Source organism: Medicago sativa, chromosome 1 (assembly GCF_051527215.1).
Source record: "Medicago sativa cultivar Bolivia chromosome 1, Bolivia_mono, whole genome shotgun sequence".
In the NCBI taxonomy this organism is placed as follows: Eukaryota; Viridiplantae; Streptophyta; class Magnoliopsida; order Fabales; family Fabaceae; genus Medicago; species Medicago sativa.
Window position 1 is genome coordinate 58,050,798 of NC_140749.1, and position 23,554 is coordinate 58,074,351.

Below are 23,554 nucleotides of genomic sequence, written 5' to 3' on the forward strand. Positions count from 1 at the left end.
TGGTGTTTGTGTTGCCTTGTGTTTTTGTGTATTCAATTTCGTTTAGGCAGTTATCTTCTAAAGTTAACAACTCATTTTAAAGAGTAAAATAAATATCCTTGTAAAAATATAAGGAATTTGGACATTGATCGTTGTAAAAATATTTTTTTGAAATATACCCATGCAAAAACCATTGACATAGAGTTGGTTCACCTCCATTGAAATCCCAAATCAAATTAACCTTTTATTTGTATATTTCAAAAAAATATATTTTTACAACGATCAAAATCCAAATTTGTTATATTTGTAAGGATTAAATGCATATTTTAGTCTTTCTTTATTAGTGTTTGCTTTCTCTTTTAATTATGCTTCCTCTTTTATATTGTGCAGCCAAGTATTTGGGATTGAAATCACCAATCACTCACAATTTATGGAAGGAATACTAATACAGTGCCTAAGCATGATTTGAAGTATGGGATGAACTTTGCCTACGGTGGTACAGGTGTATTTGAAGTATCTTCTACAGGACCAAATGTGACAACCCAAATCAATTCCTTAATCAAACTCATTCAAGAAAATGTCTACACTCCCTTAGATATCACCAAATCTATAGCTTATGTCTCTGTTGCTGGAAATGACTACAATTATTATTTGGAAACAGGAGGAGCTTTCCTGGTAAATTATTTAATTTAATCATCATATTTATTTTCTATATTTCTTGGATGTATAATATGAGACTCAATGATTAAGAAATTAAGATGATAATGATAATTAAAATATAGGCTTAATAACAGTTTTGACCCTCTAAGTATTAGGAAGTTGCGAATTTGGCCCCTAACAAAATAAAATACAATCCATCCCCCTAAGTATTGTCTCTTTTGCAGTTTTGGCCCCCCACATCAATTTTGACAAAATCAATGCTGATGTGGACGCCACGTGTGTAATTTTTTTAATATTTTTTTTAATCATTTTATAAAAAAATTAATTAAAAAAATAAAAAAATTAATTTTTTTATTAATTTTTTTAATAATTATTTGTTAACTTTTTTTACAAAAAAAAAAAAGTTGTCTTTTTCAAAAAAAAAAATTGTCTCTAGATATAAGACTATTTACAAATTTTTAGATGCATTTATCACTTTTTTTTTCAAGTGTAGCCCTTATTAATATATTATCAATGTATCTTGGAATATTAAAAGTTAACAAATAAATATATCTATATACAAAGAACAATTTGGTAATAGTCACATATATTTATGATAAGTTTATTACTTAACAAATTTATTAAAAGTTAACACTAAATATATTTTTACACCCGTGATATTTGTAAAGTAATCTTATAAAAAAGGAGAGATAGAGCAAATAATTTTTCAATTATTATTGCATAACATTAGCACAATATTTCAAAGTTATAAAGATAACTAGTCGAGATACCCGTGCTACAGCACGGGTAGCGCGGCTTCGCCGCGCTGTATGGCCGCGGCTCCTGTAACACCCCGTTTTCCCAACATAAAAATTTCATTTAAAATCAGAGTATTTTGATCACAACGGAATGTCACATACTTCATTTAAATCATAAAATGGATAATAATAATAATCCTTCAAATTCAACATCATGAAAAATCTTAAACTATTGCAGCGGAAATTAGTTCAACATTTAAAAGTCTTGGCACGCAGGCCTTATTGAAAAATCTCATAAATTAGTTCATAAAAGAGACACGTAAGGAATAGAAGTAAATGCAAGCCCCCATCCCGTTACGTATCAGAGCACCTAGACACCAACTGAGAGTCCACTCAAGAACGCCTCTAATCTTTATTACCTGCACATTACCCACGGTCGAGGCAACATATACGCAGAAGGGGTGAGATTTCATAATCAATACATTAAGCATATAATCCAATAAAATGCATTTAACAACTTAAACATTAATAACATGTCAACAATTAACAATCAGTATATTTTTCATGTCATAACAAATACAATCATCAAATATCATTACTAATTTTCATCACAAATCATAATCAACTTAACACTCAACTTGACGACACAACTCATCTTTGACCATGCAACTCTATCAACTCAACAACAACTTGACAACTTAAACATCATTAAACTTCTTGATATGCAAATGCATGTGGTACCAATCAACAACAAATGAGCATAATAGGCTCTTCAACGTGTGAGCACAAAGGCTGCCGGGCCTAAAGCCCCCAACTTTAATTAGCACAAAGGCTGCCGGGCCTAAAGCCCCCAACTTTAATGAGCACAAAGGCTGCCGGGCCTAAAGCCCCCAACTTTAATGAGTATGCAATGAACTCAACTCCCAACAACTTAGACAACGACGTGTACAACTCATATGACTCATAATCATGGACAACTTCTTAAATTCCAACAACATAGACCGACTCATGCAACCTCAAGACACTAACAGTCGACAACAGAAAACAGCAACAACATACAACAATTAACAACGCTTGAATGTGTTAACATTCACGTAAAGAATTAATTACATCAATATAAATATCATAAAACATCATTATAGCATTCATGCAGCAACACTTCTAATTTCAGTCACCATAACAGACTTCTGGAGCTTATGAAAGCATCCTAAACAGCTCTCTAACTTACTTCTAAGGTCATCTCAAGACTACACGTGCGAAAGGATCGCATCGGGACAATTTTGGGCAACTAACAGCCTAACTCGCAGTGGCGAGTAACTTCACTCGCAATGGCGAGCAAAGTGTGCATTCTGGGTGCCTACGTATTTACTCGCAGTGGCGAGTTATTCTGCTCGCAGTTGCGAGCTCACAGGTCACTCGCAGTTGCGAGTTGTGTTGCTCGCAGTTGCGAGTTCTGGGTTCTAGCTCGCAGATGCGAGTGTTCTTGCTCGCAGGTGCGAGCGATGAATGTCAGTACGGCCAGAAACCTAAAAATTCCAACTTTTCACTTAATCTCCTAATTCTAACCTCAATTTAACATCTAATTATCATCTTATGGTATAACTAAGTTCTGTACACTAATTTAGCATCAACCTAACATCTTTTCATGATTCAATCATCAAATTCGGTCTTAAACCTAATTCCCAATTCTCACCAAAACTTAACCTAATCATGCTAAATTCATCCTATAGAATCATACCCTTAATAGTAATGAAAATTAGTCTCACCCTTACCTTGTAATTGCAGAATCGATAGCCTCTCCCTCTGGTTCTCCTCTTCTGACTTTTTCTCCTTTTTCCCCCAAAAGCGTTTCACGTAAAACGTTTCCAACTTATGTCTGTCCTATTTATTTACCCTATTACTCATCTCACCTATAAACTTACTCTTTCCACCTCACAGCCCAACTTCTAATATTTTTATTTTATTTCTCATATCTTATTTTATTTAATAATAAAATAAGTCACTCCAACATAACAACTTCACAACATCATATACTCCACATAATTTATTTATAAATCATATTATTCACACATATCAATCATATAAATCACTTAAATCATAAATCATATGAGCATATATTTATAATTATATTCTAAACTTCATCGAATTAATTAAATAATTAAGACAGGCGTTACAACTCTCCCCAACTTATAGAATTTTCGTCCTCGAAAATTTACCTCAAGCAAACAACTCTGGATAAGACTCCCGCATCTTATTCTCTAGCTCCCACGTCAAGCTTTCGCCAGTCGTTCCACTCCAAACCACTCTCACTAGAGGTATCTCCTTGCCTCTCAACATCTTTACCTTGCGATCATCAATCCTCAAAGGTAAAGTTTCCACCGTAAGGTTGTCTCTAACTTGCACATCATCACTCTGTATCACGTGGGACGGGTCTGGAACATACTTCCTCAGCTGCGACACGTGAAACACATCGTGCAAATTCGATAAATGCGGTGGTAAGCCAACTCTATAAGCCACCGTGCCAATTCTCTCAGATATCTGATAAGGACCAATAAACTTTGGAGTCAACTTCTTTGACTTCAATGCACGACCAACACCGGTCGTTGGAGTAACTCTCAAGAACACATGGTCTCCCTCTTGAAACTCTAGGTCTTTTTTACGCTTATCATGGTAACTCTTCTGTCGACTCTGCGACGCTTTCATCTTCTCTTGAATCATTTTCACCTTCTCAGTAGTCTGTTGAACAATTTCTGGTCCTAAAACCACACTTTCACCTGTCTCAAACCAACACAACGGAGTCCTACACCTCCGACCATACAAAGCCTCGAAAGGTGCCATCCCAATACTTGAATGATAGCTGTTATTATAAGTGAACTCTATCAACGGAAGATGACTATCCCAAGTTCCACCTTGCTCAAGCACACATACTCTCAACAAATCCTCAAGTGACTGAATCGTTCTTTCCGACTGACCATCTGTCTGAGGATGATAAGCCGAACTCAATCTCAACTTAGAACCTAAAGCCTCTTGCAAACTCTTCCAAAATCTAGAAGTAAATCGTGGGTCTCTATCTGACACAATGCTCGAAGGAACACCATGCAGCTTCACAATGTCTCGAATATAAATATCTGCCAACTGAGCCACAGGAAAACTAATATTAATCGGAAGGAAGTGTGCCGACTTCGTCAATCTGTCAACAATCACCCAAATTGCGTCATTCCCTTTAGGAGTATTTGGCAAACTCGTCACAAAATCCATGGATATACTATCCCATTTCCATTCTGGTACATCTAACGGTGCCATCAACCCAGCAGGTTTCTGATGCTCTACCTTCGACTTCTGACAAATCAAACAAGAGTACACAAATTGTGCCACATCACGTTTCAATCCTGACCACCAAAACAGCTTCTTTAAATCATGATACATCTTTGTAGCTCCCGGATGAATGCTCAAGCTACTCCTATGACTCTCTTCCAGAATCATCCTTTTTATCTCATCATTGTCTGGAATACAAATCCTACCTCGGAACCTCAACACACCTTGATCATCGACTTTAAAGTCACCATCTTCAGTTTGATTACTAGCAACCAACAAGTCCACAAACTTAACATCAACCTTCTGTGCATCTCTAATACTTTTCAAGAAATCGTTATCAATTTTCAGCATTCCTAACTTAACGCTCCGAGACGACATTTCACAAACTAAGCTCATATCTCTAAACTGTTCAAGTAACTCAAATTCCTTCACCATCATAGCAGACATATGTAAACTCTTCCTACTTAAGGCATCCGCAACAACATTAGCTTTACCCGGATGGTAATTCAAACTAAAGTCATAATCCTTCAACAATTCGAGCCACCGTCGCTGTCGCATATTCAATTCTTTCTGATCAAACAAATACTTCAAGCTCTTGTGATCACTAAACACCTCGAATCTCGAACCATACAAGTAGTGTCTCCAAATCTTAAGGACAAATACGACTGCAGCTAATTCAAGGTCATGAGTAGGATAGTTTCGTTCATGAGTTCTCAACTGTCTTGATGCATAAGGAACAACTTTACCATCTTGCATAAGCACTCCGCCTAAGCCCAATTTGGACGCATCACAATACACCGCAAAAGGTTCATCAGGTTTTGGCAAAATCAAAACTGGAGCCGTCGTCAAACGCTTCTTCAATTCATTAAAACTGTTCTCACAATGAACATCCCACACAAAGGTTTTACCTTTACACGTCAACTGTGTTAACGGAAGTGCCAACTTAGAAAATCCTTCTATAAATCTTCGATAGTATCCTGCCAAACCCAAAAAGCTTCTAATCTCTGTAACCGACTTAGGAGTCTCCCATTGTGATACTGCTTCAACTTTAGATGGATCGACTGCAATACCACTACCAGAAATAACATGGCCCAGAAAACTTACCTCGTTCAACCAGAATTCACACTTAGACAATTTAGCATACAACTTCTTCTCCTTCAGCACTTGCAAAACGATTTTCAAATGTTCTGCATGTTCTTCTTCTGTCTTAGAGTAAATCAAAATATCATCGATGAACACAACCACAAAGCGATCCAAAAATGCATGGAAAATGCGATTCATATACTCCATAAACACGCCAGGCGCATTACTCACACCAAAAGGCATCACCTTATATTCATAATGACCATATCGCGTCCTAAAGGCCGTCTTCTGCATATCTTCATCTTTTACTTTAATCTGATGATAACCCGACCTTAAATCAATCTTGCTGAACACACGTGCACCCACCAGCTGGTCCATCAAATCATCAATTCTTGGAAGTGGATATCTATTCTTTATAGTTACTTTATTCAGTTGTCGATAATCAATGCACAACCTCATACTTCCATCTTTCTTCTTAACCAACAATACCGGCGCTCCCCAAGGTGAAACACTCGGTCTAATGAACTTCTTATCTAGCAATTCCTCCAACTGTTTCTTCAACTCAGCCAACTCAGAAGCTGACATACGATAAGGTGTCATAGACACAGGCTTCGTTCCCGGAACAAGGTCAATAGAAAATTCAACTTCTCTCTCCGGTGGTACATCAGGGATTTCATCAGGGAAAACTTCAGGAAAATCACACACCACCTGCAGCTTATCAATCACTGCTTGATTCTCCAAAGATAAGGATGCCATCAAGGAAAACATCAAGATCCCATCACGTTCTAATTGCTTCAGCTGCTTAGTAGACAAAAATTCTGCTCCACTTTCCTCTTCGGCAGAAGAGAAACGCACCGACTTACTAAAACAATTAATGAGAACATGGTTGTACTCTAACCAGTTCATACCAAGAATTACATCCATTCCACTCAGAGGCAGACAAACTAAATCAATCTCAAAGTCACGATCAAACATAGACAAAGGACATCGTAAACAAACAAGAGAAGTAGTCACCGAACCCTTAGCTGGAGTTTCGACGACCATTTCTCCACTCATATCAGACACAGCAAGACCCAACTTAGAAGCACAATCAAAAGCAACAAAACAATGTGTAGCACCAGTATCAATAATAGCAACTAAAGGAGTATTGTTAATATAACAAGTACCTCTGATCAAACGATCCTCATTTTCAGTCTGAGTACCAGTCAACGCAAACACTTTCCCTCTAGTCTGAGTCTTCTTCGGATTCGTACACTGAGACCCAATATGACCCTCTTCTTTGCAGTTAAAACACACAATGTCCGCATGCTTACACTCTGCAAGTGTATGCCCTTTACTGCCACAACGAAAGCACCGTTTAATATCCTTAGTACAAGCATTACTCTTATGGCCTTTCTCGCCACAAGTGTAACAAACAACCTCAGCACCAGTATCCTTCTTATTTGACCTCCTCTCATCATTAGCTCTTCCTCTTCCTTTGTCAGCAAGAGCACTGTAAGGCTTTGGGCGACTTTGTTGGCCCTTACCCCGCTTCTCACTCATAATCTTATAATGAGCTTTGCTGTCATCTTCATAGATTCTGCATCTGCTCACCAAAGCAGAAAAGTCACGGATCTGTTGGTAACCAATGGCTCGCTTAATATCAGCACGCAAACCATTCTCAAACTTGATACACTTGGAGAACTCAGCATTGTCTCCCGTGTAGTGTGGATAGAACTGAGCCAGCTCCACAAACTTTGCTGCATACTCTGTCACCGACATGTTTCCTTGCTTTAGCTCAAGGAACTCGATCTCTTTTCTCCCGCGAACATCCTCAGGAAAATATATGTTTAGGAATTCTCTCTTAAACACAGCCCAAGTAATAACTGCATCATCCTGCTCTAGGGTAGGTTGGAGGCTCACCCACCAGTCATCAGCTTCCTCAGCCAGCATATGCGTTCCAAAACGCACCTTCTGATCATCAGTACATTGCATAACTCTGAAAATTCTCTCAACCTCCTTGAGCCACGTCTGTGCTCCATCAGGGTCGTACCTTCCTTTGAAGGTAGGAGGATGATTTCTCAGAAAGGTCTCCAACATTCTCACATCAGCATTCGCACCAGCACCAGCATTTGGATGTTGTCCCACAGCTTGGGCTACAGCTTCCAAAGCAGCAGCAATCGCAGCATCATTTCTTCCAGCCATTCTAGTCCTCTTATAGCAAATAAGATTCGCAGCCTCCAGGTCTCTTCTCTGCACAACACACAACATTTAGAATAACATAATAATGGTATTCCAATTGCTAAAATGACACAACTTGACTCACTACTTGGCCGGACGGACCGACCTGCTCTGATACCAATTGTAACACCCCGTTTTCCCAACATAAAAATTTCATTTAAAATCAGAGTATTTTGATCACAACGGAATGTCACATACTTCATTTAAATCATAAAATGGATAATAATAATAATAATCCTTCAAATTCAACATCATGAAAAATCTTAAACTATTGCAGCGGAAATTAGTTCAACATTTAAAAGTCTTGGCACGCAGGCCTTATTGAAAAATCTCATAAATTAGTTCATAAAAGAGACACGTAAGGAATAGAAGTAAATGCAAGCCCCCATCCCGTTACGTATCAGAGCACCTAGACACCAACTGAGAGTCCACTCAAGAACGCCTCTAATCTTTATTACCTGCACATTACCCACGGTCGAGGCAACATATACGCAGAAGGGGTGAGATTTCATAATCAATACATTAAGCATATAATCCAATAAAATGCATTTAACAACTTAAACATTAATAACATGTCAACAATTAACAATCAGTATATTTTTCATGTCATAACAAATACAATCATCAAATATCATTACTAATTTTCATCACAAATCATAATCAACTTAACACTCAACTTGACGACACAACTCATCTTTGACCATGCAACTCTATCAACTCAACAACAACTTGACAACTTAAACATCATTAAACTTCTTGATATGCAAATGCATGTGGTACCAATCAACAACAAATGAGCATAATAGGCTCTTCAACGTGTGAGCACAAAGGCTGCCGGGCCTAAAGCCCCCAACTTTAATTAGCACAAAGGCTGCCGGGCCTAAAGCCCCCAACTTTAATGAGCACAAAGGCTGCCGGGCCTAAAGCCCCCAACTTTAATGAGTATGCAATGAACTCAACTCCCAACAACTTAGACAACGACGTGTACAACTCATATGACTCATAATCATGGACAACTTCTTAAATTCCAACAACATAGACCGACTCATGCAACCTCAAGACACTAACAGTCGACAACAGAAAACAGCAACAACATACAACAATTAACAACGCTTGAATGTGTTAACATTCACGTAAAGAATTAATTACATCAATATAAATATCATAAAACATCATTATAGCATTCATGCAGCAACACTTCTAATTTCAGTCACCATAACAGACTTCTGGAGCTTATGAAAGCATCCTAAACAGCTCTCTAACTTACTTCTAAGGTCATCTCAAGACTACACGTGCGAAAGGATCGCATCGGGACAATTTTGGGCAACTAACAGCCTAACTCGCAGTGGCGAGTAACTTCACTCGCAATGGCGAGCAAAGTGTGCATTCTGGGTGCCTACGTATTTACTCGCAGTGGCGAGTTATTCTGCTCGCAGTTGCGAGCTCACAGGTCACTCGCAGTTGCGAGTTGTGTTGCTCGCAGTTGCGAGTTCTGGGTTCTAGCTCGCAGATGCGAGTGTTCTTGCTCGCAGGTGCGAGCGATGAATGTCAGTACGGCCAGAAACCTAAAAATTCCAACTTTTCACTTAATCTCCTAATTCTAACCTCAATTTAACATCTAATTATCATCTTATGGTATAACTAAGTTCTGTACACTAATTTAGCATCAACCTAACATCTTTTCATGATTCAATCATCAAATTCGGTCTTAAACCTAATTCCCAATTCTCACCAAAACTTAACCTAATCATGCTAAATTCATCCTATAGAATCATACCCTTAATAGTAATGAAAATTAGTCTCACCCTTACCTTGTAATTGCAGAATCGATAGCCTCTCCCTCTGGTTCTCCTCTTCTGACTTTTTCTCCTTTTTCCCCCAAAAGCGTTTCACGTAAAACGTTTCCAACTTATGTCTGTCCTATTTATTTACCCTATTACTCATCTCACCTATAAACTTACTCTTTCCACCTCACAGCCCAACTTCTAATATTTTTATTTTATTTCTCATATCTTATTTTATTTAATAATAAAATAAGTCACTCCAACATAACAACTTCACAACATCATATACTCCACATAATTTATTTATAAATCATATTATTCACACATATCAATCATATAAATCACTTAAATCATAAATCATATGAGCATATATTTATAATTATATTCTAAACTTCATCGAATTAATTAAATAATTAAGACAGGCGTTACAGCTCCGCCGCGTGTCGCGTCCCGGTTGCGCTTGACATAGCGATTTTTTTTTGTCCATGGTGAAAATATGTAAAGTATTTAAAACATAATAATGTATATATTTGATCGGTAGTATTGAAAAATTATAAAATAATTAAATTTTAATATGAACAAATATATATTAAATTTTAGTATTGACGATATTAAAAAAGCTAATAAATAAAAATAATCATAGTTTTTATTTACTAATATGTTTTAGTGTGAAAAATACTAATAAGCATCCCGTGAAAAATCATAGTTTTTTGTTTGATTTAGTATTGACGATATTAAAAATAAAAATGAATATACATTTCACAAATAAACATATACTAACATATTCCCGCATAAAAATATATAGTGAGATATATTTTTATTAATGTATAGTACATACACTCATATTTATCAATATATAGTTCCATTAGATTTCAGAAATAAGAATATACTAATATATTCCTGTAAAACAAACATATACTCACATATATATTTTTATTATATATAGTTCATACACCCACATATATTTTTTGAATATATTAATAAAAGGCTTAAATAGGTCTTTCGTCCCTACAAATATAGGTCATTTGAATTTTCGTCCCTGAAGTTATTAATCCTTCCAATCTGCCACTGCAAAATTTAATCATCTGACTTTTGTTCCTAATTAGGTTTTTTTGCCGAGGTGGTTGTCATTAGCGACGTGGTGCCCATGTGGCAAGCGATGATTGGATGAGGTGGTTGGCTTAAATAGGTCCTTAGTCCCTGCAAATATAAGCCATTTGATTTTTCGTCCCTGAAGTTACTAATAATATGTAATTAGGACCATTTTTCAAATGATTAAATTTTGCAGTGGCAGATTGGAAGGATTAGTAACATCAGGGACGAAAATTCAAATGGTCTATATTTACAGGGACGAAAGACCTATTTAAGCCTTAATAAAACTTAGGCAGTCGCGGTGTTTAAATAGATATATTAAAAAAATACTAATTAAAACCGATCACTCGTTGTAGTTACTAAAATGGGTCCCGTGTTACAATTGTACACTCCAATGATTTTTTCAGTGATACATTTTCAAAAAAAAAAAAAATCAACGGAAAAAATTGAAGTATGATTAATCATAGTATATTATAATATTGTTCTTGTTTTAGTATTGACGATATGAAAAAAGCTAATAAATAAAAATAATCATAGATTTTATTTACTAATATGTTTGAGTGTGAAAAATATTAATATGCGTCCCGTGAAAAAACATAATTAACGTATTATATAATAATGTTATCGTAAAATACAAAATCATATTCTGTTATAACAACAACACTTGTTAGTTTCCTCTATAAAAAAAAACTTGTTAGTAAAACCGAATTGAAAATTAGGAGAGAAATGGAGTTGAAAATGAAGAGAGAAAATGAAAAAATGAAGAAAGTTGGTAAGAAAAATATAAGAGAGGAGAGTGAGATTGAGAGAAAAAAGTTTATTATTAAAAATATATATATGTGAGGATATTCGTGTAAAACAAGCATATACTCACATATATATTTTTATTAATATATAGTTCATACACCCACATATATTTTTTGAATATATTAATAAAAGGCTTAAATAGGTCTTTCGTCCCTGCAAATATAGGTCATTTGAATTTTTGTCCCTGAAGTTACTAATCATTCCAATTTGCCGCTGCAAAATTTAATCATTTGACTTTTGGTCCTAATTAGGTTTTTTCGCCGAGGTGGCTGTCATTAGCGACGTGGGGCCCATGTGGCAAGTGATGATTGGGTGAGGTGGTTGGCTTAAATAAGTCTTTAGTCCCTGCAAATATAAGCCATTTGAATTTTCGTCCCTGAAGTTACTAATCAGATGTACTTAGGACCATTTTTCAAATGATTAAATTTTGCAGTGGCAGATTGGAAGGATTAGTAACTTTTTGGACGAAAATTCAAATGGTCTATATTTACAGGGACAAAAGACATATTTAAGCCTTAATAAAACTTAGGCAGTCGCGGTGTTTAAATAGAGATATTAAAAAAATGTTAATTAAAACCGATTACTCGTTGTAGTTACTAAAATGGGTCTCGTGTTACAACTGTACACTCCAATGATTTTTTCAGTGATACATTTTCAAAAAAAAAAAAACAACGGAAAAAATTGAAGTATGATTAACCATAGTATATTATAATATTGTTCTTGTTTTAGTATTGACGATATGAAAAAAGCTAATAAATAAAAATAATCATAGATTTTATTTACTAATATGTTTGAGTGTGAAAAATATTAATATGCGCCCCGTGAAAAAACATAATTAACGTATTATATAATAGTGTTATCGTAAAATACAAAATCACATTCTGCTATAACAACAACACTTGTTAGTTTCCTCTATAAAAAAAAAAAAAAAAACTTGTTAGTAAAACCGAATTGAAAATTAGTAGAGAAATGGAGTTGAAAATGAAGAGAGAAAATGAAAAATGAAGAAAGTTGGTAAGAAAAATATAAGAGAGGAGAGTGAGATTGAGAGAAAAAAGTTTATTATTAAAAATATATATGTGAGTATATTCCTATAAAACAAACATATACTCACATATATTTTTTTATTAATATATAGTTCATACACCCACATATATTTTTTGAATATATTAATAAAAGGCTTAAATAGGTCTTTCGTCCCTGCAAATATAGGTCATTTGAATTTTTGTCCCTGAAGTTACTAATCCTTCCAATCTGCCACTGCAAAATTTAATCATTTGACTTTTGGTCCTAATTAGGTTTTTTTGCCAAGGTGGCTGTCATTAGCGACGTGGTGCCCATGTGGCAAGTGATGATTGGGTGAGGTGGTTGGCTTAAATAGGTCTTTAGTCCCTGCAAATATAAGTCATTTGAATTTTCGTCCATGAAGTTACTAATCAGATGTAATTAGGACCATTTTTCAAATGATTAAATTTTGCAGTGGCAGATTGGAAGGATTAGTAACTTTAGGGATGAAAATTCAAATGGTCTATATTTACAGGGACGAAAGACATATTTAAGCCTTAATAAAACTTAGGCAGTCGCGGTGTTTAAATAGAGATATTAAAAAAATACTAATTAAAACCGATCACTCGTTGTAGTTACTAAAATGGGTCCCCATGTTACAATTGTACACTTCAATGATTTTTTAAGTGATACATTTTCAAAAAAAAAAACAACGAAAAAAATTGAAGTATGATTAATCATAGTATATTATAATATTGTTCTTGTTTTAGTATTGGCGATACGAAAAAAGCTAATAAATAAAAATAATCATAGATTTTATTTACTAATATGTTTGAGTGCGAAAAATATTAGGCTTAATACATCGTTTGGTCCCTTAACTTATTTTTGGTTTTCAATTTGGTCCCTTAACTATAAAGTGTCTCAATTTGGTCCAATAAATCTTATGCCGTTTACTATTTTGGTCCTCTCCGTTAGTATTTTGCAAAATCTGTTAACTCATTTCCACGTGTCAGTTAAGATTGATGATCAACGTATTATATAATAGTGTTATCGTAAAATACAAAATCATATTCTGCGATAACAACAACACTTGTTAGTTTCCTCTATTAAAAAAAAAAATTTGTTAGTAAAACCAAATTGAAAATTAGTAGAGAAATGGAGTTGAAAATGAAGAGAGAAAATGAAAAATGAAGAAAGTTGGTAAGAAAAAGATAAGAGAGAAGAGTGAGATTGAGAGAGAAAAGTTTATTATTAAAAAATAAATGTGAGAGAAAGTTTATTATTAAATAAATAAAGATGAGAGAGAAAAGATTATTATTATAAGAGAAGTGCTAAAGACAGACGCTCTAACACACGCCTGCTAACACTCGCTCTAACTTTGAGCCACGTCATTATCTCTTGCTTGGCTACCGGCTATACAAGTTACTTTTTTAACAATTATTTTCATTTTATTAATTCTACAAACGAAAAAAAAAAGCTTAAATGCACTTTTGGCCCCCTATGTTTCAAATAGTTGCGATTTTGGCCCCCTAAGAAAAAAAAATGGATATTTTGGCCCCCTAACTTTTGTGCCTCTTTTGATTTGCTGATTTTGACCAGTCAACGCCCATGTGTCACTGAGGTGGCAGACATGTGTGTAATTATTATTTAAAAAATAAAATAAAATAATTCTGGTAATTAAAAAAAATAAAAAAGGAAGGAATCATAGAGAAAGCACGTGACCTCCTCCATCTCTTCTTCTCCAACGGTACTTCTTCTCTTGCACTTCTTCTCCAACGGTAGGATATTAGGGTTTAAAAACCCCCAAATCCTACCATTCTCCATTCTGATATCCTTCATCAATTCTTCTTCTCTTAATCGAATTTCTGTTTCAATTTGTGTTCATATCCCCCTTTCTTCTCCTGTTTTCGTGAGTTGCATCATCCCCATCTCTTAATCTTGAGTTTCTACTTGGTTTTTTTTCCAGGATCCGAAAATGGGTGATTGTTCATCTTCCTCACTGTCTGGTGCGACACAGAAGCAAAGAGGTAACCTAGTTTGCTATTGTGGTGTTGATTCACCATTGGTGACTGCTTGGACAGATGAAAACCCAGGGAGGAGATTCTATGGATGTGGGAGATATTTTCAGAGGAGGAAATGCAAGTTTTTTAGGTGGTTTGATCCTGAAGTCCCAGATCGACAGAAGAAAATCATCAGAGGATTGCTGAAGAAAAACAATGCTTTGAGGAAGAAAGAGAGAACTCATGTGAATATCATTGTCATTTTAGGGGTATTGTTGTTACTATGTTTTGGTGTAATGTGCATTAAGTTTGCTAACTGATGTAATATTAGAGGGATTAGGTGAGGTGTGATGTGTTTAACTATGGTAATCTTGTTACTGGTTTGAAAAAGTTTGTAACTTATGATTTGAGAATGAAGAAGGAGTTGAATCATTTTGTACTATGTTTCAGGTTGCATTAGTATTGTCATTTATTTGATTATGAATATGATTCTTATGAAGAAAAGAACCAAAACCAAGCATAAAAATAGTAATGTTCTTTCCTTACTTTGGATGCTATTTATTTCAGCTCATTTTCAAGTATACATCAGATTGATAATTTTCGACTGGGGTGGTTTCAAATTCAAATCTTTACAAAGAATGCTTCTCTGGTTCAGTGAAGAAAATGGATATTGATGAAAAATTAATATAGTTATTTTAGGGAACAATTATCAACCAAAAATGAAAATGGAATATAAGTTGTGAAGCACAGGAGACAAAGTAATACAAACATATGTGTGATGGGCCATGTTGGTATGTTTCTGATATGACTTCTGTGTTTTAATAGCTAATGAAAACTTCATGTTACTAGATATGTGTTGTGTTCTCCCTATCTATCTATCTTAGTCCTTCATTTGGCTTTTGATTATTTGAGAGTGAGCTTTCTTAATTCTTGTTTCTAACTTTGAGAAAAGGACAGAAGTTGATTAGAGTCACATTTTGGTCCCTAATTTAATCCATAACTAGTAAGTAAATTAATAAGTATAGTTTGCATGTGTACCACTGCATTTGATAATAATAAGCACCACAATAAGGCACCACAGTAAGCCTGTTGTTAGTACAGAAGCACCAGCCAACCAAATAACTGATTCCAAGATATATATATTGAAGCAAAATAGTACTTAACATAATATGATAATAATAAGAGTACTTAACATTACATGCACATAGACCATGTCTGATGTTCCACAAAAGATAAGACATAATTCAAGTCAAAGTACTTAAAAGATTACATTCCAAAAGATGAAATAATTCAACTATTAAACACCCAAAAAGTGGAGCACAAATTGTAAGCTAAGTCTATGCTAAAACAACTGAAAATAGTCTAAGGCTTGTTGACTGATTGTTGAGTCCCAACTTGACCAACTTCTTCAATCTTCCTCTTCAAACCAGTAGTCCTTCCTTTCTTTGGCACAAATATTTCTTCAGACCCAACTAGATGTTTCCCACCTTTGACAGCATTTCCTGAAGCTGGCACACTGTTGCTTGCAGTTGGCTTAGTTGAAGCTAGCACAGAATTGGTAGCAGATGCAGAAATCTGGCTTGCAAATGCTGCAGCAGGTTGGCTAGCAAATGCTGCAGCAGGCTGCCTAGCAGATGCTACAGACTGGTGCACAAATGCTGCAGTTTCTTGGGTCTACCAGGAGCCCTTCTCAGTTTCTTGGGTCTACCAGGAGCCCTTCTCATGTTTGGTGGTATAATAGGTTCACCAGCAACCTCTGGCCACAACTTTGGTCCATTTGAAGGCATGATCAAGTTATCATATGTAGCTAAGAATGTAGATTTCCTGTTTAATTACCAATACAGTTCAGAAATAGGAAGCAGAGACTAACAAAATTCACAAAACAAGCAAAATTAATCAGTTCAGAAATACCAAGCAGAAACTAACCTGTACCAATGAGCAACATAGTCATCTGGGTTCTGATTGTTCCACCACATACAAGTAATTGAATGAGGGCAAGGAATACCTGTAAGTTCCCATTTTCTACATGCACAAGTCATCTTTACAAGGTCAACCACAAATGTATCAACACCATCAGAGACCGAGAAATGGGCATAATCTCTATCCCCATGCCAGTGTGGAGTCCATTTATCAGCATCCTTCTTACACTTATATAATATTTTGACTATGGCTGGACATATGTCACCCTCATACCTTAACATGTAGTCTCTAAGCCTTACAATTCTATTAGTCAAGTAGAATTTTAAACCCTCCAACATTGAAATAATAGGATACTCCCTATAATCAATTATAGCACTATTAAATGCCTCACACATGTTATTGACTTGTAGGTCACAACATGTGTGGGTGCTATACCCAGCTCTTGTCCACATACCTGGTGCTAGATCATTCATTTCTTTCCAAGCAGGCTCACTCAACTTCTTAAGGTTTTCCATAGCTTTCTTGAACTCATTCATGGTGTTGGCCCTAGCTGCTATCCACAAAGCTTCCTTCAAATGTTCACCAGAGTGTCTCTTTCTCCAATTTCCATACAAGTGTTTGACACACAGCCTGTGTTCAACATGCTCAGATATCCCAGCAATGGTATTGACCAAACCCTTGAACAAAAAAACACATAAAACATACATTTTATAAACTATACTGAAAACAATTACGTAAAGATATTTAACATGTAAAATACAAGATTCAAACTTTAACTAACCTTTTGCTGGTCTGAAATGAAGGACCATCTTTTGCACTGAATCCCATTTAAATCTGACAGCAAGAGCTCAAGAAACCAATCCCATGACTCTTTGGTTTCTGCTTCAACAACAGCAAAAGCAATTGGAATCATTTGGTTGTTACCATCTTTTCCAACTGCTGAGAGTAAATGTCCACCATATCTTCCCTTCAAGAAACAACCATCTAGTCCAATCAAGGGTCTGCAATTATCCACAAAAGCTTTCTTGCAAGCATAGAAGCAAACATACATCCTCTCAAAGACTGTCCCTTCAGATCCAAGAGTAGTTTTGATCTTCACAGTACTATTGGGATTGCTCCTAATCAGCTCCTCGGCATAAGATCTAAGGTGACGATATTGTTCATCTATAGCACCATGTATCATCTCCAAAGCTTTAATCTTAGCCCTATACACCTGGTAACTGCTCAAATTAACCCCCCACCTAGTCTTACACTCGTCTTTCAAAGCCTTCAGTGTCATGCTAGGTGTGTGTTTCAGCAATGGGACAAGTTTTTGAGCCAAAATTTTGGTTTTGCAAAGCCTAATATTTTTGGTTATATGGCACTTGTGAGCAGAATTATAACTAGCAAGCACAAAATATGTATTGGGTTCAGCCTTGCTAAACCTCATATGATATGGACATTTAGGCATACACTTGACAATAACCCTATGATGCTCATTTTTCTTAACATAGACATTTTTCCGACTTTGTAAAGCATATTCTTTAACAGATGACTTAATTAGCTCAGCAGTAGCAAAAACTTGACCTATCTGATAATTTACCTCACCATTTTCACCATAACTAAACTTATTAAGTTTTTTTTTCTTACCAGATTCATCATCTGAAGCTGCTGGACTCTCTAGCTCTTCTGAATCACCATTTTCATCCTCAAAATCATCCAAAGTTGTAGGAACAGCATTCCTTGATGATTCTACAGCAGATATCCTAGGCACTACAGTTGGAATAAAAGGAACTGGGTTCAGAGTGTGTTCAGGCAACACATCAATCCAATTAAAGTCTTCCTCATACTCACTGTCATCAAGTGATATCCCATCCAAGCTTCCATCTTCACTTCCCTCTTGGCTATCATCACCTTGGTATTCTGGATCTGTTTCAGACTCACCATCTATTCCATCTTCATTGGCTTCACGTACCACTTCAACATCACTTTCATACCTACAGTCAAGTCCATCAACATTTGGTGTTTCTACATAGAAGTCAGCTCTGCTCTCACCCTTGAACTCGTTTATAAACCTAATGGTATCTCTATCATTTTCTAGCAACTTCAGACCATCCCTGAACTCTTTGCCTGGTGTAACATACCACAACTTGTACTCACCATTTACACCAATTTGAAGGACCTCATTCTTCAAGTCAATGAGATTAATCTCATCTATGTCCTAACTTTTATCAGACTCGTACACCTCACCTTTTATGTAAGCCATCACAGGGTCAGAAATAAAATATCCTTTATGGTGAAATCTAATCTTCAATGAGTGGTCAGCAGCAACCCTAACACAAATAACAATTACATTTTCATTAAAAAATTGCTACAAAGTCAGTAAAATACAAATACATCCATAAATACAGTATTCAATAGTTCCACCAACCATTTTTTATTCATAAATGTCACATGGATCCAAAATACATAGTAAAGGTTCCAAAATAGTTTACACCAACCAAGACAGTAATATTCTCAGAGAGAATTTGAGACCATGGTAAAGGTTCCACCAAGACAATAAAGGTTCCAAAATAGTTTACAAACAAGACAGTAAAATACAAAACAGACACTTACTTTGAGACATTTGAGACATAGTCAGGAGTATTCTCAGAGAGCATGTGATTTTTGCTTCCACAACCTCTATCACTCTTCTTCTTCTGCACGCTAGCATCTTCCTTTGTCTTCTTCGACGAACCTTCGCCAACCCACTCCATCTTCGTCAAAACACAACCGAACCTTGCTAATTCTAGAAAACGAATGCACCTTGCTAAAAGATCGACATAACACAGCGATTCGAGCAATAAAATGGGTGAAACGGACAGATTTGAGTTTTGGAAGTGATGACCGATTTTGGGATGATAGGGGGTTGAAACCCTAGATTTGAGAATTTTAACAATGGAATGGAGGAGGTCACGTGCTTTCTCTATGTATTCCTTCCTTTTTTATTTTTTTTAATTGCCAAAATTATCTTATTTTATTTTTTAAATAATAATTACACACATGTCTGCCACCTCAGTGACACATGGGCGTTGACTGGTCAAAATCAGCAAATCAAAAGAGGCACAAAAGTTAGGGGGCCAAAATATCCATTTTTTTTCTTAGGGGGCCAAAATCGCAACTATTTGAAACATAGGGGGCCAAAAGTGCATTTAAGCCAAAAAAAAACTAATGTTGTGACCGTCTCCCTTTCAGAGCTCTACTGTTGCCATACATTTTTCTTCATCATGGTTCTATAGGAAAGAATGACATTCTACAATTTCTGTGTCATGGAAAAATAATGAGTAATTTTTGTTCCACGTTTTCAATTTTATTTTCGAGATGATGACGGGAAAGCAAAAAATAAGGGTGAAGTTGAAGATTAAAGAGGTTGAATTAGATGATCCCATTTTGGGGTTAAGGTTGTAAGGATGGGGATATGTGTTGTTTGTTTGTTTTAGTAGTTCAGATCTTACATGATTATGCAGTAATTTGGTGTTAGAAGTTAGAAGGGAAATTGATGGTGTATGATAGGTCTTACGGCAGTTTGTGATGATAGGTGCGGCGGCGGTGGGTGATTGAAGCAGCGGTGGTGGTCATGAAAGATTTCTAATGTTTTTTTAATTAAATAGGAGAGTGTTAAAAAAACAGCTTCCTTCCAAAAAAAACAGAGAGACACAACATAGTTAGCCTGTAAACAAGTAAATAACTTTTGAAAATGGTTGACGTGGCTTAACAATACAGGCGTGTGTTGGTCCGCGTCTGTCCAAGCGTTTGCACCTAGCATCCCTCTTATTATAAATAAAGAAAGATGAAAGAGAAAAGTTTATTATTAAATAAAGAAAGGTATGAAAGTGGGTTTTAGTAAAGTGAGTTTTGATAGTGGATTTGACAAAAATAACCCTAAAGTTGTAAAGGAAAAAGTTTGGAAGAAAATTAGGTATGGGTAGTTAAGTAAAAATGGTAGTTACTTGTTATCATATATTGTAAGTTGAAGCACTCATATGTAACAATTGTTATAGAGAGAAGATAAATACAAGTTAGGAAAAATGTATTTTTGAAAATTAAAAAAAAATTGACATTTTCAAAATTGTAGAACATAAGATGAAAACCAATACGAAAAATAGAAAGATTCCAAGTATATGATAATAGAAACATACCGAAAAACATAAATCAATAATTTAGAAGGGTTTCTAAAAAAAAAAAAATTGTACTCATTTTTTTATATATTTATAAATGAATGTTAACAATTTCCTTGAATATATGCAGGGTTTCCCATCTTTCCCATCTTTCATTGCCTCAGTGATTTACCAAACAACCACCAATTTGATTCATCTTCAAAGCTTAGGATTTGAGAGAATTGTTGTGGGTGGTTTACAACCTCTTGGTTGTGTTCCTCAAGCCACTGCTCAAACCACATTTCAAAGTTGCAATAGTACATTTAATGACCTTGTAGCTCTCCACAACAACCTATTGAACCAATCTGTTACAAAGTTAAACCAAGAAACCAATGATCACACCACATTCACAATTCTAGACATTTTCGATAGTTTCAAGTCAGTGTTGAATCACCCTTCTAGCCATAACATTGAGGAACGTTTGAAGCCATGTTGTGTTGGAGTAAGCAGTGAATATAAGTGTGGAAGTGTAGATTATAAAAATTTAAATAAGGTTTTGGTTTGTGAAAATCCTGAATCAACTTTCTTTTTGGGATCAGTTGCACCCAACACAGGCTGGTTGGAATGCTGTGTATAATGAGTTGGAGAAGAGAGGCCTTCATCAAATTTTATACTAGAGCTATGAATGTTTGTGTCATGTCATCTATTTGGTTTCTTGTTTAATAAGGCACCCCATGTTTTCATTAATTTGTAAATTTATCCTTAAATTTGGTTTGTTTGTAAGTTGTAACTATTGCATGTGATTTCATTTTAAAGGGTGCAATGTGCAAATTGATTATTATTTTTTGTTGTTGATATTAATGTTGCTCAATACTGAATAATTACTCGAAGCAAAATTGTTTATAATGATTTTTTTTTATATAGGAAAATTGTTTATAATGATGATTATCAATACTAAATAATTACATGGGTGTAGACCAAGATTTTCGGGTGTCAAGCCATTGATTGGACTTGAACCTTCAATCTACCGGACTTGCTCAATTTTATTCTTGGGAAGGGAAAAAGAGATTGAAAAACCCTTTTTGGATCCGGGGGTCGGTTACGATTCGGGAAGGTGTTAGGCACCCGCGTCGTTCACGGTACTCCGTGAGAACCTTTTTCTAACTTTATTTTTATTTGAAAATTTGTTGTTTAAAGTTGAAGTGAAAGAATGGAGGGAGAAGAAGTTGGAGTTTTTGTTATTTTTATTTGATCGATTTGAAAGGATTAAAGCCTCTGCCTACGTACCCTTAAAAGGGATCAAAACCGTCGTAGTTCACTCTTAAAAATATTTTTTGTGGGTTAGGTTGATTTTAATTATTTTTTGAAAATGATTTTGAGAAGGGTTGCGAGACCTCAAGGCATAGAAGAATAAAATAGAAGTGAGGTTGTTTCATTTTATTTTGAGAAATTGAGTCTAAGTTTAATTAAAGTTCAATTAGGAATTTGATTAAGAAAATAAAGGGAAAATAACTTGGATTTGGATCCAAGGTTTATTATGAAAATAATTTGACTTTTGCTTATTTGATTTTTGGAATGAAAAAGGTTTTACTAAACTAACGGTAAATTGGCGTAACGATGCGAAAAGTAAAGCAAGCATGGATAAAATGGTGTAGTGTCGGTGCTTGTGTCGGTGTGTGCAATTACTACGCTATTACATACCATCCTAGGGGTATTCTAAAGCAAGAAATAAACATGAATGACATTACATAAGCCTATTATACACACTAATATTGATATTAAAAATGAATTGCAAGGGAAAAAACATGAGATTATACTAACAATAAAGCAATCATAATGAATGACAAGAAACTTAAAGCATTGCATGGATTATCAAAAGAAAGCATGATGTCAAAATATTAAAGAAATGCATGAAGTAGAATTTGAAATATTAAAGCCAAATCAACACAAGATATTATGGAGTAAAAAAGTTTTAAAGTGTATGGAGTAATATTTTTTTTGAAACGTTAAAGCAAAAGAGTCATGGAGATCAAAGTATTTAAAAAAACTTAGAACCAAATACACAAAATGAGTTTAAAATATGCATGAGTTTAAAGAGATGATGCAAGAACACAATATAGCAAAATAATAGATCTTAAATCAAAAGGCTTAAAGACATCATGTTATAAAAGGAATTATCAACTAAAGATGTATGATACGAAAATGCATGAAATAAAATTTTACAACACTAAAGCACAACTAAAAAATGCATGTCATGAAAATTAAAGTATCTAAGAATGCATGAACCGTAATTAATTAAAAGAGAGCTAGAAAGCAATGCGTGAGTTTTTTTTTTAAAGAGTTTACCAAGCTAAACAAAATGTAGGGAGGGGGCACATTAAGCATGCAAGGGGGGTGTTGAAAAGCAGAATTGAAATGAAGCCAGCAATCAGAAACGTAAATGGGCTTGGGTTAGGGTATGGATTGGGTTTGGATCGGTCCAGGATCCATGGGTTGTGTTGAAAGGTAGAGAATAGTGAAAATGGGTAGTGGTATAAAAGTGATGTTGCTGGTTTTCTAAACCAAATCGTTCCACCCTCCTTCTCATTACCAAAATGAAATATAACCTCTCTCTCTCTCACCAAAGGGTTCAGCATCGCCCCCTTTCTTCATGCTCTTCTTCTCTCAAATTTTCCTTAAAACAACATGGCTCATTTAAACAGAACAACACAAGGAATTGATGGGATGATTCAAAGTTAAACAAAACACAAACATCAAGCTTCAGTTAAAACGAAAAAAAACATCTCAAATAACAAAGTAAGACACTGATCTGGATTTAGAAAGCCATTTTCAGGTAA

The 23,554-nt window shown here is 35.2% G+C and overlaps 1 protein-coding gene and 1 long non-coding RNA gene across 2 annotated transcripts; one reads left to right on the forward strand and one right to left on the reverse strand.

Annotated features, from left to right (window-relative positions):
* The first annotated feature begins 421 nt into the window (after positions 1–421).
* LOC146955750 (uncharacterized) lies at positions 422–21,273 on the forward strand. The gene is made up of 2 exons (XR_015017755.1): positions 422–654; positions 20,869–21,273. It is a non-coding gene; the product is annotated as an uncharacterized LOC146955750 (long non-coding RNA).
* On the reverse strand, positions 16,045–19,337 carry LOC146955751 (uncharacterized). Its single transcript, XM_085741421.1, has 6 exons — positions 19,198–19,337; positions 18,832–18,914; positions 17,384–18,711; positions 16,609–17,279; positions 16,361–16,506; positions 16,045–16,319 (listed from the first exon to the last, which is right to left on the reverse strand). The coding sequence occupies exons 1-6, from the start codon at positions 19,335–19,337 to the stop codon at positions 16,045–16,047; spliced, it is 2,643 nt and encodes an 880-aa protein (XP_085597547.1).
* Positions 21,274–23,554: the final 2,281 nt, after the last annotated feature.